General features: G+C 45.8%; 1 protein-coding gene across 2 annotated transcripts in view; it reads left to right on the plus strand.

Annotated features, from left to right (window-relative positions):
* Positions 1 to 19,108, plus strand: part of ASTN2 (astrotactin 2) — a 347,344-nt gene that overhangs the window by 297,312 nt on the left and 30,924 nt on the right. For both annotated transcript variants that reach the window (XM_054084080.1, XM_054084081.1), the window contains one exon: positions 18,036 to 18,177. In XM_054084080.1, coding sequence (XP_053940055.1) covers positions 18,036 to 18,177 — 142 coding nt within the window. The remainder of the gene's footprint in view (positions 1 to 18,035; positions 18,178 to 19,108) is intronic.

The raw sequence follows: 19,108 nt of genomic DNA on the forward strand, positions 1-19,108 counted from the left end.
CGTGGACCTGTGGGATGATGTCTTATGGTTGTCCTCCCTGAAGCTCAGCTGTGTCCACGTTTCAGTTGTTTTTCCTTGATGGTCCATATGGTAGAAGAGTCTGACTATGAAACTGTTTGTTTCCATGATGGTTTAGCTGTATCCTTAGGCCTGGATAAATCCTTATTAATGTAATCTGCCACCTGCACGTCCAGATCCCCACAGTGATCAGTGGAGCTGCACAGGTTTCCTCTGCAGGAAATCCTGCTCGGATGTCTTCATTGCTGCAGTTTGTGAGGATCCACCATCAGGAGACACCCTTGTCTTTCTGTGGACTAAAAGAAGAACCTAACTAGATGCCTGGTTTGGACAGTGCTAAAGGAAAGTGAATCGTAGCCAAAGTGATTTGTTTGGCAGCCTAAGAGCTGCTCAGCTTTCTGCTTGCTTGCCACACCAGAGGAGTTACCTGCTGAACAAATGATGCCATGTGCTTATTTGTTACTGCTTGCAATTAAAAAAAAATAATGGCAGGGAAACTGCAGTGTGCTAAAACAAGCAAAGCAGCAAAGCCTGTTCATGCACAGTAGGTCATAATTTGCAAGACACTTCATTATCAATTTGTCAGTGGATTTTATTGTTTTCTTCTATCTGCTTTTCCTTTCTAAGAGTTGAATCCTGCCCCACAGAAGTCACTGTTGTTCCTCAGTCTGTTTCAGCAGGAGACGGGCGAAGCCCTTTCAGTCAGACACTTCCCTATGCAGTGAGATCTCTCCATGGATTCACCTGTGGTGGTCTTACAGAATCATAGAGTTGGAAGGGACCTTAAAGCCCATCCAGTTCCACCCCCCTGCCATGGGCAGGGACACCTCCCACTGGATCAGGTTGCTCCAAGCCCCTTCCAACCTGGCCTTGAACACCTCCAGATATGGGGCTTCCATGACTACTCAGAGCAACCTGTTCCAGTGCCTCACCATCCCGTTCAAGACCCAGCACAGCATCATCTGCAGGCCCTGCACAACCCTTTGCGCTTTCTGCATTACCAATGCATTAGTGCTTTGTGCATGAGTTGCCTCTCAGCTGCAGCTGCAGCATGCACACACCGGGCAGTTGGGAGGCATTAAGCAGTGTTGTTCAGTGCCTGTATAATTAGTGATGAAGCTATGGGCTGCCATTTGGCTGGGGCACGCTCACCTATCCTTGAGGAGGGACGTGGACCAGTGCAGAATCTGTAAGCACAGGCTGGAGCATCTCGGGGAACCTGAGAGAAGCCAAACAACCTCTCTGTGGGGTGTGAGCAAACCGAGCACTGACAGCCTTGTAATACTGCCAACTTGAATGAAATTTCTAGAGGGGTGAACAAGCTGTGCCGTTAACGCAGTGACCACCCTGTCTGCCGAGCACCAAGTCCCCACTCTGAACACTGGGACTTCACAAGGAAACTTGTAAGTTTGTTTGGGGTTTTTGCTTTTTTTTTTTTCCCCCTGCCATGAGGAAAACTAATTTTTTTTTTTTTTTCCTGAGCTGCCTTGTTGGAATTGGCTGCATTTGTTTTATCTGCAACTTTCCAAAAAAAATTCAGCCAGAGGCAGATACCCAGTGTGGAAAATTTCAACCCAACCAGTTAAAGTTTGGCGGTGTTGTAGGAGCTGAACATACGGAAAGTGCTGGACCAGCTTGCTGGGCCAATGCTACCCGCTCGGCTTGGGGAGTGTTTTTATGGATGTCCTCTTCCCAGGTGGCTGAACATGGATCTGGCCTCATGCAGGAATGCAGTAAGGGATAGAAGCATCTCTGTTGGGTTATGGGAGTCTATATGCTCACCATAAAACACTGCCCACTCACCTTCATGGTGATGCTGCAGTGAGGTGAGCTGGGGGAGATGACAGCCCCAGGACTCCTCTTCCTCCACTCTTGCTGTTGGCTTCAGAAAAAGGAGTTTGTGAACCTACAGTTGTTTTTTCTTGGTTTAGTATTATTAATAGAGCCTTTTTGAGGAAGTGTTCGATCACATCAGAGCCTGTTTAGATTTCTCAGTGGGGCAGCAGATGTCAAGCATCTTTTTCCCCCAGGTCACTGATGGCGAGGCAGGAAGAGGGACTCTGCTCTCACCTGTCCTCCCCTCCCAACACCCCTCTCTGAACAAAACCCAGATATAACCTGGGACCAGGTGCCAAGCCAAGCCTTCAGCTTTTCTTTTCCCTGCCTGCCTGCATCCTTGTGCAGATGCCTGCTGTCCCCATCACCCCCGTGTTGGCCTGGTGACAGCCACACACACACAATAACGTGTTACCACCGGATGACCCGAGGGATGACTTTTCTTAATTAATCTGGCTTTCCTTCCTCCTGATTCCTTTTGATTTCCTTCCCCAAAGTGTGGCAGAGAGCACCAAACACTGTCAGATCATAGAATCATAGAATGGTTTGGGTTGGAAAAGACCTTAAGGATCATCCAGTTCCGCTCCCCTGTTATAGACACGGACACCTCCCACTAGATCCAACCTGGCCTTGAACACCTCCCGGGATGGGGCAGCCACAGCTTCCCTGGGCAACCTGGGCCAGTGCCTCACCACTCTCATAGTGAAGAGATTCTTTCTTCTGTCCAGTCTAAATCTGCCCCTCTCCAGTCTATACCCATTGCCCCTCATCCTATCACCACAAGCCTTTGGAAACAGCCCCTCCCCAGCTTTCTTGTACCCCTTCAGGTACTGGAAGGTCACTATAAGGTCTCCTCCGAGCCTTCTCTTCTCCAGGCTGAACAACCCCAACTCTGTCAGCCTGTTCTCGTGTGGGAGATGCTCCAGCCCTCAGATCGTCTTTGCAGCCCTCCTCGTCCTTGATGTGTTGCACAAGCAGGGTGACATCAGCTCCTTTCCTTTGGGATGCTGCGTTATCATCTGGCTGAAATTTTTAGGGTAGGTTTTCATTAAAAGTGGCTTTTGAAAATGGGTAACTAATAATTTGCTAAATCAGACCCTGAACTGCTCAGTTTAACACAAATTATTACTTAAAAAAAAAAAAAAAAAAAAAAAGAATATGTGTAAAGGAAATCCCAGTTTAATGAAAAATGGCCAGGTTGAATTAGGCTGGATGTTAATTCCAGTTCAATCTCACTACCATCTTCATTGTCGTTGTTTAGTCGTGTCCGTCTGCATGTTAATTAAACTGATGTGGCAGTAAGTGTTGTAAGTACAAACTTAGGCAGTGTTTGTTTTTTTGCTCTTGAACGGCTGCTTTTGCAGCATTTGTTTAGTTTTCATTCAATGCATAAAATATGGAGGGAACAAAAAACTCATGCACATTGTACCATGTAATTAGACGAGTAACCAGATGTTAATTAATATATGAATATCGTTTTTATTTCCAGTCGTCTGGCTGTGGTTTGAGCAAACCTATGTTCTCCAGCTGCTGCTACCCGAGACAAAAACAGAGCTAGAGTTCAGCCGCTCTGTTCTCAGAGCACAGGCTATTACCCCAGCTGAAAGAGGAGATGCTTTTCGGCTGTGCTGTCCCCAACTGTGACACAGCAGTGTGACATTCTCCTTCTCTCCAGTGGAGGGCAAGAGGGGAAATCGCTCACAGCCGGCTGCTTCTCAGCCAGCTTGGGGAGCCAGCAGAGCTGGGGCTTGGAAGCCCTGTGCAAATATCCAGGTCTTTCCTCCTGGACACCACTGTCAAATGGGATTTCTGCTACCAGGCAGTGATTATTTACACACCATCTATGTGACTCTTGGAGGAGTCCCTCGAGATTTTCAGACTCAAATGGATAAATCCCTGAGCAACCATGTGCTGGCTTTGAAGTTGGCCCCGTTTTGAAGATGTTGGACTGGAGACTTGCTGTGATTCTCTGAAGGCAAAGCAGGTTACGGGCCACCACACTCAGCCTTTTGCTATTAAAGGTTTTGATCCTGTTCTGTTTCAACTGAAAGACGTTTTCTAGGCTGATCCAAAAAATGTCTTCTCTTTTCTCCAGCCCTCAGTCCAGTGGCAACATGTGGCTGTGCTGCCACCAGCCAGTGCATCCAGGCATTTCTCCTCCTCCTTGGTTTCTATCTGCAGAGGTTTCTGCTAAAGAAAGAACTATTTTAATGTCTGTGTTGGAGTTAATTTGCATTTTAAAATATTAAAATGAATTCCACTTGTATTACTATAGCCCTCAAGATCTTTTAATTTCTTTTGTCTGATCTTCTGATCTCCTGTGCCTATAATGCCTTCTGCTTCATCGATGCTAAAGTCATCACTGTATTTCCAGTGAGAAATAAGACTGATTACAAGCCTGACTGTTGAGGAACTCAGCTAGTTATAACTCAGTTCCCATCACTCTCTTCTCAGCGTAGCCTGTGTTCATTTACCCATTTCTCAGTTCTTTACCTGCTGCATAATTCTTCTGCTAATTCCCGTCTTTTCAAGCTTAGCTAATAATTACCCATGTCTTGTCATGGCTAGCACCTCTTGATACCCAAATAAATTAGATTGTACTACACTTCTCGTGTCTAGGGAAAGAACCGTTTCATTGAAGAAATACATCAGGTTCGTCTCACCCAATTTACTAACCCTGGGGTTGCAATTTATTCTACTTGTCTCCATGTCATTAATGATTCCTTCCTTTAAAAGAAGAAAAAAAAAAGAGTGTGCTTTAGTGAGGTAATTTTCTCTCTCAAAGCTACACCTGTGCCTTGAATATCAGCAAGAAAGGCTGAGCTGTTCAACCCATCATGTGTCCCATCAATGCACTGGCTTTCTTGAGGCATCCTGTCTTTTGCTATGTCTCTTCTCCCTGGTAGCCAGTGACAAAACAAGGGGAAATGACCTCAAGATGCAGCAGGGTTGGACATTAGGAGAAATTTCTTTACTGAAAGGGTTGGAAGAGGCTGCCCAGGGAGGTGGTTGAGTCATTGGTTGAGTCATCATCCCTGGAGGGGTTTAAAAGACAAGTAGATATTGTACTTGGGGACATGGTCTAGTGGTGGACTCAGCAGGGCTGGATCAATGGTTGGACTTGATGATCTTAAAGGTCTTTTCCAACCAAAACCATCCTGTGATTCTGTGACTTTCTCTAAATTGCTTGTGAACTCTCTGACACTCTCTCTTTGTCTCTTTTTTTTTCCTCCTCTCCCCCTCCCCGCCAGTAGTTGGCAGGAGGAGAATAGAAGTGCAATCTCCCACATGGCTGTGGTCTGAGCAGGTTTCCCTCACATTATGTCTAAATAAATATTAATAAGAAAAATGGAATAAGAGCTCATTGACAAATTCGGCAAATATTTGCCTCTGCCTTCCCTTTCCAACAACCTGGCTCCTGGAGGAAAGTTTTGCCCTTTCTCAGACCAGAGCATTCAGGAAATAAACACTCGTTTTATTTACTTGGGGGAGGAGGAAAATGAAAATAGCATTATTGGGCCGCAAGCCCACGTCTCGCATTTTATGTGGCTGGAAACAACTTCGAATTACTGGCTTGGAGAATGGCTTTTGTCTTTGCCTTCAAGTGAGAAATTACCACAAAACTCACCGGGATGGGCTTGAATGATCACATGGTGGCGTTCCTTAGTCCTCTAAGGATGGAGCGGTGGATCCCACCATTCCTTTAACCAAACTGACTAAAAGGAAGCTGCAGGAATCTGGAGTGGAAACTACTCCCCAGACCAGCTAACTCACACCTAAGCAAGCCAGGCTGCTTTCATAGCAGAGCATATGCCGGAGCAATCAGACTTACTCGCAGGAGTGGGACCAGGTCTATGTTATGCATTTGTGTGTGTGTGTGTATAAAAAGTGTGTGCACGTGTGTGTATATTTTACTATGTTAAGCTATAAACTGTATGGGTTAGGTATGAATTAGAACCTTATAAAATGTGTTTACTCATTTTTTGTAACTCAAAGCGGGGATTAAACAGTAGGAAAAATTGACCAGGAGAATTTTCCAAGCAGAAAAAGTTTTACAGCTCTCATTGTGAACTTGAGAGGGAGGATTTTTTATTATTATTATTATTTAGGTTTTTTTCAAGGCAAGTTTTTTGTGTTTGGATGGTTTTGGTTAGTAGATAAAGGAGGTGGAGGACGGCTGAGGAGAAGTGGCAGGAGAGCATTTTGGCAGACAGAGTTGTCCCTGGGCACCCGAGCCCCATCCTTCTCTCCATCTCTTGTGGCAAGGAACTTTCTGTGCCAGTGGCATCCAAGAGGGCCTCCCCGTGGCATGCCGTGATCCTAAGCAGGCCCTGCTTTTCTCATCTCCTTGATGGTATCTTTTATGGGGAAAACAGAATCCCTAATGCTGCCTCAGTTAAAGGGAATGGGTGTGGGAAAGGAGCTTTGGAAGCAGAGACAGCAGGGAGGTGAGGCTCCACTCAGTGTCTGAGGCAGGGGAAGAAGAAAGGGATCTTACAGACTGTTTGCCCTCCTTCTTATAAAGAAAGACAGGACAAAGCACCAAGGGAACAGTATAACCGCTATCAAGTGAGTCATCCTAGGTCAGTTCCAGTTGCTTGGTGTTCAATAAAGAGCAAGGTGCATGCAATTTGGAACCGTTACATTTCTTCCTTCCTTCTCTTCTTGGATACAACTTTCTATCTGTACCTTCTTTATGATCTCTTCTTACCTTCTAGTTCTTGTTGCCTTGGTGAATCATCTCTGCCTTCAGGACTGGTGACCCTTGTGCAGTCAGCAGAGCCTGACTCACTCTTCTCCTCTACATGTTATTTCCACAGAAGGTTGGGGTTTGGTTGTTGGGGTTTGGGTCAGGTTTTTTTTTTCTCCACTTCACTTTATTAATATTTTCCATGGGATCAGGGCAAGGGAGGGGAGACGAGACCTGAGAAGGTTCATTGTTTGGTAGTTTTCCCTGCTGCTAAATGTCAACATCCTACGCTTGATGCTTAGGATAGGGAGTAGTGGGGCTTCTATTTCAGGCTTTGCAAGGAATGGGAGAGACTCACCTTATCTCTATAACATGGCCCAAGCAATGTTTGGGTTCTATTTATGGATTTGAAGAAAGGAGGGAAGCGATAACCTCGCTGTACAAGCTCCGGGTTGGCTACCTGGCACTGGCTTCCCTCGTCAACACAGATCCTGGAACAGCCCTGGAATCCATTTGCCACTTGGCTTAATCCTGCTGTGCTCGTTCTGGGAATCTGTCTTTTGTCGTCTGAATGGGAAGATGTTGCACAGTTGCTGGTGATGACGTGTCTGCAACTAACCATCCTAGAGTGATCAGTGATCCTGGGGATGGGAAGAGTGCCCTGATATCTTGCTTTGCCAAGGACATATAAGAGTCAAACAACTGTTCCCACCATAGAGGACTCTTGGTGAGGTGGGTTCCCAGGGGACATTGTACATCAAAGCTGTCCTGGCTACCACCAACTCCCATTTCCTGTGGGTGCCAGGATTGATTTGTCTTGGTTTCTGGGAAACATGACTTAGAATTCAGAGCAGAAGGCATTCCTTCTATGCCAGCATCCTGCTGTGCGCTTTCAGCAGGTATCCTCAGCTCCTGGTGTTTGCTCAGTTGTGAAAATGGGTTAATAGTCTTTGGGAGATGAAAACCAGCTAATAGTGGTTAGAAAACAGGACTGAGGCTCTGGATTATAGCCTCAAATTTGGCTTTTGCCTGCTATCCTGAAAAAGTAGTTGAATTTCTTTGCATCTCTACTGCTTTGCCTGTCACTTCTTGTGACACTGCAGCCTTCCGTTAACATAGATGTGTACCAAAACAGAGCTCACATCTTGCTTGAGGTGTGTAAATGCTGCTACATTATCAAGGGTATTAATGTATTTGTGGAGTGCATTGGAGTCTTTGGGTGTCAGGAGTCTTGCTGACACATGTTTTGTCCTCAAGAACACATTGCCATTTCACGTTGAGCTTCTCGCCCACCAGCATCCCCAAGTCATTCTCTTCAGGGCTCCACCCAGCCTGTAATTGTGCTTGGGTTTTCTCAGATTTGTAAGGCATGGTATGCCCTTTGTGAAGCCAAGTTGGCTGTCACGAGTCACCTGCTGATCTTCCATGTGCAGGAAGATCTGCTCCATAATATTGCCAGTCACAGGATTGAGACTGACTGGCCCATAGCTCCTTGGGTCTTCCTTTTTTACCTTTTAAAAATGGGGATTGTGTTTCCCCTTTTCCAGTCAGTGTGAACTTTGATGGGCTGCCTTAACTTCTCAAATACAATGGATAATGGCTTAGCAACTTCATCCGACAGTTCCCTCAGGATCTGCAGATACATCTCATCAAGTTACATGGATTTGTGCAACTTCAGGTTCCTTAGATGGTCTCACACCTGATTATCTCATACAGCGGCCAGGTCTTCGTTCTCCCACTCCTTGCCTTTGCCTTTTGTGACCCAGGCGGTGTGGCTTGAGCCCTTGCCAGAGAAGACTGAGGCGAAGAAGCCATATATACTCTAGTAACCCACATAATTCCTTGTTCAAGCACTGATCTTAATTCTTGCATAAGTTAGTCCTGACTGAGTAGGTTATTTCTAGCTTCTGAGTTTGATCAGATAATTGCTTCTTTGCTCAGTTTTATCCTGATATTGCAATTGGCTTCTCTTGTGATACCTGCTTGGATAAGTGGAGAGTTATGAAAAGAGGCACAGTCAAATGACACGCTTTCTAGTCAGAATTCAGGGTAACTGAACGTATCTACAAAAATATTCCTGTGTTTGCCCAAGTTTTAACCTTGATCCCGCAAGCATGTACATTAGTTTATCTGGCACACAAGTGTAATGGAACAGCTCACATGAATAAAGCTAAACATGTGTAAATGTTTGCAAATTATGGGTCAATAATTCTTTGGAAATCATAGCAAAGCAACTCTCTGTTTTCTTATGCAGTGCTATTTTCTTGTCCATCTTAGACAAATGATCTGAACTATCTGTAATAATCATTACGGTGTAGTTGTTCCAAATAGCTCACAGCCAGATTGCAGAAACTCAGCTAGTGTGAATTGTTATTATTCCATTGACTTGAAGGGAGCTACAGGTGGTTTTATGAACTGAGGAACTGCCTCCACATTCTCCACTGTCCAGATTTACATATTAGGGTCAAATAAGAGGTCTGCTTCCATGTGGGTCCTTCCAGGAGGACCAATTTTTCTAAGTGTTCGTTGGCTAACAGGTTGCAGATCTGGCTGCAGTTGTGTGCGCTGAGCTCTTCGGAATATACTGGTCCAAATCTTATCAATAGTTCATCAGCATTTACACATATCAACTCATATTAGAATAAATGAGACTGAACAAAAAATTGATTGCTACTAGAGGTAGTGCTCTGGTCCACTTTCCGGCACTGGGCCTTGTGGTGTAAAAAGGGACTGGGAGCAGGGTCAGGCAGCAGTGGTAGTATAGAAGAAATTGGCTGATCTAAGAAGTCCAAAAATTCCACTTTCCCAGTAAGTGCAAAGAGAAGTGAAGCACAGACTGGCTGATGGCTTTTCTGCAAAAGTTTACGTTAATTTGATTTGACAAATGACCCGAAATAATTATGTTCTTAGTGATTAATTGCACACTGAGTTTCTTTCTAGGAAATGTTCTTTTCCTCTCCTGTCTGGTATTTGCATATGTGTGCAAATACATCTCCAGTGGATGTAAATCAGCCAGCGGGCTGAGAATAAAGGTAAGAGACCGCTCAGTAGAGTTGGAAACGAAGGACATGACCCTGCTGTTTGGCAGGTCTTCCCTACTTTCCTCATAAACCATCATGTACTAGGCAGGTTAGGAAGTCTGTGTACTTGGCAAGTTTGTACATCAGGAGCATTGTAGGTGTATCTCCAAGGCCCAGTTGGACCAGCCAGAATCACCTTGTCATTACCTTTCTTTAGGAAGGATCCCAGGATCTGTTCTCTGACATTTTTCACAGTGAAAGCTGCTTCCTTTCAAGTTTAGTCACCTTAATCCCAGCAGAAGATGGAACCTCCTGGTGCTCTGAACTAGTGGAGCCCAGGTCCTTGGTGCCACCTTCACATCCAAAATCTGGGAGTCATTTCCAGACAGTAGCTCATTCTCCTAGGAACCACAAGAGTGCAGTAGTTTTGTGCCTTTAAGAAGAAAAAGGTCATGCTACAGGTTTCATTGCCAACTCTGAAGTATCTGACACATCAGTTTATTCTGTGGAAGAGTAGCTCTGGGGCTGGTGGAATTCCTAGTGAACATAAGGCTCTGCGCAGTCCCTGGATCTGCTACAGGCTGCTGACAACAGCCCTCAGGGTCTACCAAGTGGTCTTGACCACTGATTCATTGTTGAGAAGCCTCTAAATTAAACGAAGCTAAAAATGAAAGGAGAGCAAAAATAAGGGTGGGAACTTGATCTGTGGCGATGGATAGAATCTTCTGACAGACAAGAAGTATCTGAGGATAATGCTCATGTCTTTGCTTTGTGTCTGCCAACTCCCAGCACAAATGGGTTCCCACTTTGCCTTGAAATCAAGTAAGTATTTTAACATGCTGGAGAGCCCAAAACAAACTCCAAGGGAATAGGCAAATTCACTTGGACTCTCCGCCATGCTGATGTGAATACGTGGCTTTGAGATTGGAACTGGCTCCTGCCTGGATGGCTCCAAGCATAGCAGAGTCAGCTTGTGTCTGGCTGTGGTCGACCTTTAGCAACCCAGTGAACCTTGAGAAATACTGGAGGGCTCAGAGGACGGAATGAAATGCATTACTTCTCACTCTCCTCCAGCAGCGTACTGCCTTGGGGAAGATGGAGGAGGTGATGTGTTTTTACATGAGTAGAAGCATTTTTTCTGATGTCTTAGATATTGACTGTGAAAGAACTGTGATAAGCAGTCTGTGGAGAGCTCAGGTGAAGGAGCAGTGAGCCCTATTGATGACCGTAAAAGAAGAATACACCCATGATTAGCCTTGTGCATCATGTTTTTAGAACAGTGCAGCTCATCCAAATTAAGACCATTTCCTTCCATTCGACTGGCTGCTCTTGATAAGAACAGTGCAAGACAGCCCATCCTTCAGTTCCACATGGTCGCTCTGTATACAGCAAGTTCTAGCCCTGGAGAACATCAGAGAAGCCAGTCAAGAGATTTTTGTGGCACTGGAATGCAACTTTTGCTCTTAGCTCATCTAAAGCGTTGTTCCTTAAATTTAAAATGCAGTCTTTTGTCAGCAGAGGAACTGAGGAGCCCAGAGGAGAGCTCTTCATCACTATTGATGTGTCTGGTAGCATAAAGACATAAAAAGCAAATTCCCCCAAAATTCATAATTTGGGCAAGGTGAAGTCGTTGAGAGAAATGCTGCAATTTGCACCTTTGTATGAGTTGGCAAGTGAAGTGTAAACTGGACCTGTACCTGCAGAGCATAATCACTAGCTTTTCTGTCTCAGCCTAGACAACCTCTGCCCAGCCAGAGGGATTCCCGATGGATACGTCTTTGAGAAAAGTCACAACAAAGAAATTATTTCGGAGGCTGCAGGCTTTTTGGGTGTTTTATTTAGTCTCCCATCTAACACAAGAGACTGGCATGCATGGCTGCTCCCAGAATGTGGGCAGAAGGATTGTTTAGTAATAACTAGGCCTTTTTATTTCTTTTATTATCTGGCAAGTCATGTAGAGAAGGAGGTTTTGACATCCTTCCACCAGGACGGTTTGCTTTTAATGATCTAGACAGAGAGAGAGACCATCTGCTGATGTAAATCGGAACAGCTCCATCGCCTAAAGTTATGTTACACTGATTTAAATCAGCCCATCATCTCCAAAACAAAGCACCTTTCACTGCCTCCTCCCACCGAGTGCCCGTTCTGAAGCACATTAAACCTGGGTACAACCTCATTGTGGTGAACCACCCTGCAAGTCTGTGCTCCCCATCTACCTATCCAAAAACCCAGTCCAAACCTTCTGCTTGCAGCCTTCCTCTGAACATCACCTTCTCAGAGGCAGAGCCCTGGAGGAAGAGGTGGGTGGGACGAGGACCCCCAAAAGGTGACAGACTTGGAGGGCTGAGCATGCCATTTGTTTCCTCATTTCAGGAACCAAAACCTGGCAACGATAGTGGAGTAAAGTCTCTTTTTCCATCTGCTTCGCTGGCATTGCTCTGGAGGTCACTGCCGGGGATGGAGATCCTCGCTGGGCCCCATCTGCCTTCCCTGGGCTCCCTCATTTATGCCCACTTGGGCCTCTGACATTCTACTCTGTTTTTCTTTCCTTGAAAATGGATCGGGAATTGGGAGCCGCTGTGCAGGAACGCGCCTGTTCCCCATTACAGCTCCACCGGGGCTGTAACACGATCGTGCCTGCTCCATACCCACACGGATATTTATTTATCCGTACAGGCTTTCTCCTTGTTTTCATTAAGTTAGGCAGAAAAGGTTAATCTTTCTTCTGCTAAAGCTTCAAAACCAACCAAGCTAAATAAAATATGATTTCTTTCATTTCTTTTTTAAAGGCCACTCTCTCTTTTTTTTTATCCCCATTTAAGTACCAGAATGAGGTCACAGTCAGAGATGCCACAAGAGTAAATTGAAAACAGGTTGAAAAAGAGCAAAAGGGAGAAAGACGGAGAGAGAAAGTGACTGGTAACATTGCAGGATTGGTTTCATCCAGTCCAGTAAAGAAGCTGTCAAGACAGAGGCATTGGTGCCTTCCTACTTTCCCTTTTGTCCTCTTTCTAGGAATCTTGAAGGTGAATTGCAGCAGGAAGGTCTCCTCTTATCTTCATTTCCACTTTTGTTTGCACCACTTGGGTTTTGTCCATGCTGCTCTTGGCATGGGGAAGTTGGCTGAAGATGTGGGAATGCCTGTGAGGGTCCCAAAACTTCTTTTTTGCTCCTGTAACCTCCTGGAGGCTCCTGGCCTCGCTTTCTTGTTTAGTCTGGTTGAACTCAACGCTGTAACTCTTGTTATCTTCAGTGGGATGGTTGATAGGTGATTCATCCCGCCTGCTGTTCGCAACCGCTGGGTGCTGGCACAGGTCACACTGGAAGGATTGAGGCAGACTAGGAGCATTGGATGCTGCAAATGAACATTCTGAGCCTGCTTCCATCCAATTTCATTCCTCAGTCTCCATTCCTGCCCATCTGAACCTCCTGCCACTAGAAATCTGCTCACTCGAGATCATATTGCCAGCTCAGCCTTGCAGACAGGCAGCTGAGTTGAGGGTCTCCTCCTTCTTCAGAACTGAAGTTCCCAGTTGAGTTGAGTCCCCAGGTGGCTGTCCCAGAGCCATCACTGCTGGTTACCCTGTATGCTGTGGTGTGGCCAGACCTGATGTGGCCAGGAGAACTTTGCAAAGCTTCACGTAATGGGGCTAACCCCCCCCCAGCAAGCTCCAAGCGGGCTGTTATTTCCGTCTGTTTTAAGGAGACCTCTGACTCACCACCAGAATCACTATAAGATATGTGTTCACCAAACCAAAAAGAGGAGGTTTGCCAAACTTTGCAGCCATGTCTGCAGAAGAGGATGAGGCAGTAGTGAGGGGCTGCACTGGAAAGAGGAGGAAAATGCCACCTGGAGGGAGCTGCATCTTCATGACAGTCATTAGTAGAGCAGAGATAGCTTTTCAAAAGCTGCCTGGGGAATTGGACATTTTGGGGCAGAGCAGTCCTGAGAAGACAGTGGCAAGGAAATGAGGGGAAAGAAAGTCTTGCAGCAATTTGGTGTCCAATTAGGACGATCAGCATCCCTTGACTGAGCACGGTTGCTCCATTACATGGAATCAGTGTGCAGCAGGGATCATCTTTAGCTCTGTGCACAGCACTTAACCGCAGCGGTGTTGAGTTCTGGTCTGGATTTTTTACTACTGAGAAGTGAACACAGGTGAGGCATCCTCACAGGAGCTAGTCATTTGTCCTTGATATCTGTAACAGCTTATTGCTTTATTTAGCGTGACATTAATTATTTATTACTATTAATGAAGGACACAGATGGCTGTCTGGTCAATAAAATATCTCCTACTCCACAGAGATGATCTACTTAGCTATCATTTACTCTGCAGAGAACCTTCAGATTCTTTCTGAAATTTAATAACGCGAGCAAAGATACTACAGCAATCTAGAAGGTTTGTGCTTCAGGGCTGCTTTGGGAGGCTGAAATCCTTCTTTATATTTGCTGGTGGGGTGTGTGAGAACACAGATCCAGACGGGAAAGAGAAGCCCCTTTGCTTTCCATCACAGACTACTTATCCACATAATCCCTTTTATAAAGTGATCAAACTCCTTCTTAAAAGATCGTTAGGTTATTTGCCCTTCTCAGGAGCAGACCGTTTATTCATATCCCATTTACTTTCTCTTGCCATTACTGCCCATTAGCTTAAATATTTATTTTCTGACGGAGTGCCTGCCCTGTTGATGTATTCAGTCATATATTTCTGCTTGTCCTTTTTATGTCTCTGCTTGTGTGTTAAACTTGTGCTTTCTGTTATTTCCCTGTGAAATCTTCTCTTCTGCTTTCCCTGTGCCTGGTTCGTAAGCACAGATGAACATTGGGGTCTCACCATGGCCTCATGGAGGTAGGTCAGTATTTCTCCATTGCTACAGCATCCCAACACTACTTCTGTTTTGCAGGGCAACACTAGTGGTCCATCATCCTCTTGCAATGCCAGTAAACGCTCCTGTTGCCTTAGTTGCATTCCGCTGACAATGTCCCAGTCTAAATCTAGGGAATAACTTGTTCTCTAGTCCTAGGGGAGGCTTAGGAAATTTATTTCAGCTGCTCTCTGAGCACCTTGGACTGAACAAAGAGAAACTTCTCTTGTGAGAGATGAACAAATAAAGTTGCTGTGTGCTCTGCTTCGCCCATGAGAGAGCAAGGAAAAGCAGCTCCCTGCATTCGCTGTGGATTGACAGCGTTGAGTAGTCTGTTTGTCCCTGAGGCGTCCCTTACCCAACCCATCTTTGCTCCATGGTCCATGCCATCGGGCACCACCAGCGATCTCACTGCTGCTTGTACAGGTGCAGAAAGACTTCCAGCCTTGGGGTTGAGGTTTCAGCACCTTTGCTAGCATCTGTTTTGCTCTTTTCATAACAACTTCTATGTTTTTGTTTGGGCCAACTAGAGGGGAAAGTCCCCCAGAGGCTCAGGTTTGAACACAAAGCACCCTCTTGCTGTAGGGATTTTATTGCAAGGGGTTTTGGCCTAACCCAAGTTGACACTGCATTAGCACACCCCGAGAGCTTCATATCCTCCTGTGCAGGGGGACAGAAACACACTCTGCTACTTAATCAGGTCTGATCGGACTCCGTGCCAGACCAGACCATTGTGTGACACAGCCACCACTGTGTTTTCAGTCATTGCTCATTGCCAGCCTGCTCATCTCCACTCAAAGCCACCCAGAAAGACCATGGAAGATGAATGCTCAGAAGTTAGTGGGTGCCTTAAGGAGAGATACCTGTGCAATTTTAATACACACTTTAATTCAGTGGTTGCACATGATGTTTTCCACCCTATTTTCAGTCTCCTGCAAATCTGGTTCCACCCTTTTCACTCCCTGTCTCAGCCCTGTGTTTTTCTTTTACACCCCATCCATCTGTTGTGCTCCCTGGCACGATGTCCTGACTGATGCTTCCTGTGCCCTTGATCGAAATCTCCCCTTGGTGTTTCCTAGTTGCTCATCATAGTCTGTCTGCCCAGCTATTTTCTTTGCTGCTCCTCACTTCCTGCCACTCAACACTGAGTGCTTTGGAGGAAGGTGTGATATCCAACGGCAGGCACCCATGGGATCATCTGTCTCCCATGAAGTTTCTTCCTGGTCAGAAGAAGTTGGTTGCTTGATGTCTGAAGGGACTTAGAGCTCTTAATGCTAGATCAGCAACACAGTCTGGTCCTGCTTCTTTGTTATGTGTTTGTGATTCATCTGCTTTGTGAGTCATAACAGTGCTCTCAAGGACTTCTGGTGTCCGAGGGTTCCCCAATCCAGCCCAGCATCATATGAAAAGAGACAGAAATGAAAGTTGGAAATGAGCAATAGGGTTTTTTCTCTGTTTGTTTTAACCATAAACCCAGAGCTAAGGGGTTTTGCTCAATGCCATTCAGCGCTCCTGACTTCCAAGCAGTGATTTCACCATTGCCTTCTCAACCTGCCCGTTGAGTTGACTTTGGTACAGACCTGGGGCTGGAGACTGGGTAAAGCTACCGAGACCGGTGACAGAGCTGCCTGAAGAAAAGTTTGTAAAGAACAAGTCATGCTGGGAGCATTAAAATGAATAATTAAAGCTTGGATTCCTTTAGGGAGGAAAGGAATGTATTGCTGCTCTTTTCTTTAGCCAAGGGAGACATTTGTTACTGAGTTGTGTATTTTGAGACAAGATGCAAATGTGGTTTGTAGGGGCGGAGGAGGAGGGGATTTTTTTTCTCCTACCTGTGTAGTCCAGCAGCACAGAGACGTTCCATGCTGGTTATCCACTGGGTTATTTCTTAGGGCGAGAACTAAGAACTCAGACTTGTGCTTCATTTCAGTGGTCCTCAGTCACTTTTTGCTTTTAGAAAAGTAAAGAAAGAAAAGTGCTGAGAAGGGAATTCTCCTCCCTCTGCTGCGGTGTCTTGACATTTACACATGCACACGGTACCTGGCACAGCAATCTGGGTCCAGGTTTGCTTATACCAGCATAACTCTATCACCTGCAGCAGCCCTTTCTCTGATTCCCATCGGTGGGAGCAGGGGCACCGCCAGGGCATCTGCTCTGGTGGGTTTTTTTACTGCCTGATACCTTGGGCTTTTTTATGTGGATGCAAAATGGGAATTGAATGCAATGAGCTCTAACTGATAGACAGCCTGCCCGTTGCAAGGAGACAGGTTGCGCGGCAGTGGATAATCATGCCCAAAAATCTTAATAAATGGAGCGTTTTCAGTTTCAGCTGGGTCATGATCTTAGTGTGTAATAAGCTCCATAAACCAGAAGACAAAAAAAAAAAAGTTTTTCAGCATTTTTAATTAGTACTTTTTTTTTCTTTGAATACTTTTAAAGGGGTGAGTGTTCTTCAGCACAGCTGAAGGAGCTTCAGGAGCCAGCAGAGAGCACGTGAAAGAGAATGCAAAGCCACTGATTTTCATTGAATGAAAAAAAAAACCCCAAACCAAAACAAAAATCCCCACATAAATACCCCAATATATTGAGAGCAATTCCATCCAATCTCTAAAAACAACTCCTTTCCTAAATATAATCTCAAATAGCAGAAACACATTTAACTGGGACAGGTGAGTTTTGAAAAAGGCCATGTACCCTTTAGGAACTAAATGTGCCATTAGGGCGAGGTGCCTATTTAGCCAGGCTTCCAGCTCTCCTGGGCACCTGGAGCCCATCCTTGGTTGGTGGTCCTGCATGTGGTGTTTGTAGTGAGTCCATGTGTTGCTTGTGTGCACCGTTCTCCTGTCCAAATGATGACTTGGTCCTGGTTTCTGCAGAGGATTCCTATTGCAGCTGATGGTCCAGGTGTGTTTCCTACCTGTGTTGAGACCGCACCTTGAGTACTGTGTTCAGTTCAGGGCTCCTCACCACAAGAAGGATGTTGAGGCTCTGGAGCGTGTCCAGAGAAGAGCAATGAAGCTGGTGAAGGGGCTGGAGAACAAGTCTTATGAGGAGCGGCTGAGAGAGCTGGGGTTGTTTAGCCTGGAGAAGAGGAGGCTGAGGGGAGACCTTATTGCTCTCTACAACTACCTGAAAGGAGGTTGTGGAGAGGAGGGAGCTGGCCTCTTCTCCCAAGTGACTGAGGACAGGACAAGGGGGAATGGCCTGAAGCTCCACCGGGGAGGTTCAGGCTGGATATCAGAAAAAAATTCTTCATGGAAAGAGTCATTGGGCACTGGAACAGGCTGCCCAGGGACGTGGTCGAGTCGCCTTCCTTGGAGGTGTTCAAGGAATGAGTGATGAAGTGCTTATGGACATGGTTTAGGGAGTGTTAGGAATGGTTGGACTCAATGATCCGGTTGGTCCTTTCCAACCTGGTGATTCTATGATTCTATGATAATAATTCTCCTTGTAGACTTAGGGCCATGCCTACCAGCCATAGCCAGCTAGAGTTTGTTGATTGTCTGTCCTGTAAAGAGATGTTCCTACAGTGTGTTTTGATATGGGCAGCATTAATTTTGCACCTGCACTGATGTTTCTGTCTTGCTTATCTCTTTATTGTCCAGGAGAATCCTTGAGCTTTGCAGATGATTTGCTTTCCGGCCTTGCAACATCCTGTGTGGCAGCGGGTAGAAGCCATGGAGGTGTCCCTGAAACCAACCTCTATTCAGTCATTTTCAAGTGCCTGGAACCAGATGGTCTGTACAAGTAAGGAGAGGCATGTGGGGAGGTGTTGGGCGTAAGGGAAGTCTCCAGTGCTGTGATTTAATTGTTAACCTTTTTGGTTAGCAACATGTTCCACCAGACAGTGGAGAAGTGATGAGTCTCTTTGTGTTTCCCAGTTAGTAAAATGGCAAAAACAGTGTCTGCCAGGAGGCACTGGGAGTCTGTGGGAGGCTCCAGTGGAATAATTGATATTTTCAGTACACAGGGCTTCCAGGTCCATGCCTGGTGGGTGGGATAGGGTTGTTTCTCGTGGCTGAACTGATATGGTCAGATTGAAGCAAGTTGCTAAATGCCCGGTGGACTGAAATAGCCAGATGTCAAAAGTGAGATACGTGTTATCGAAGTTGCTGCTTGTATCAGTAGGATGTGCATACCAGATCGGGCAGAAACCAAATCCCTCTGCCCACCACCCAGTCGCTTCTGCAGGGCTGGCTGGCCATGTCTGTGCTGATGTTCTCGTTCATTGACTTGACTCTTCTGAGATATCCTTCAAGCACATGGGGTAGGATTTTCTGTTTGAATCCTGTGGAGTAGTTCGTGTCCAATGCAAAGAGATAATTTCAGGGCCTGAATACCTGAAAGGGGCCTACAAGAAAGCTGGGGAGGGACTTTTTACAAGGGCATGTAGTCATAGGATGAGGGGGGAGTGGCTTTAAATTGGAAGGGGAAAGGTTTAGACTAGATATTAGCAAGAAATTCTTCACAATGAGAGTAGTGAGGCACTGGAACAGGTTGCCCGTGGAAGTTGTAGATGCCCCATCCCTGGAGGTGTTCAAGGCCAAGTTGGGGGAACTTTAGCAACCTGGTCCGGTGAGAGATGTCCCTGCCCATGGCAGGGGGTTGGAACTGGCTGATCTTTAAGCTCCCTTTCAACCCAAATCATTCTGTGACTCTAGGATTCAGTATCGTTTGG

Source organism: Cuculus canorus, chromosome 19 (genome assembly GCF_017976375.1).
Source record: "Cuculus canorus isolate bCucCan1 chromosome 19, bCucCan1.pri, whole genome shotgun sequence".
Lineage (NCBI taxonomy): Eukaryota > Metazoa > Chordata > Aves > Cuculiformes > Cuculidae > Cuculus > Cuculus canorus.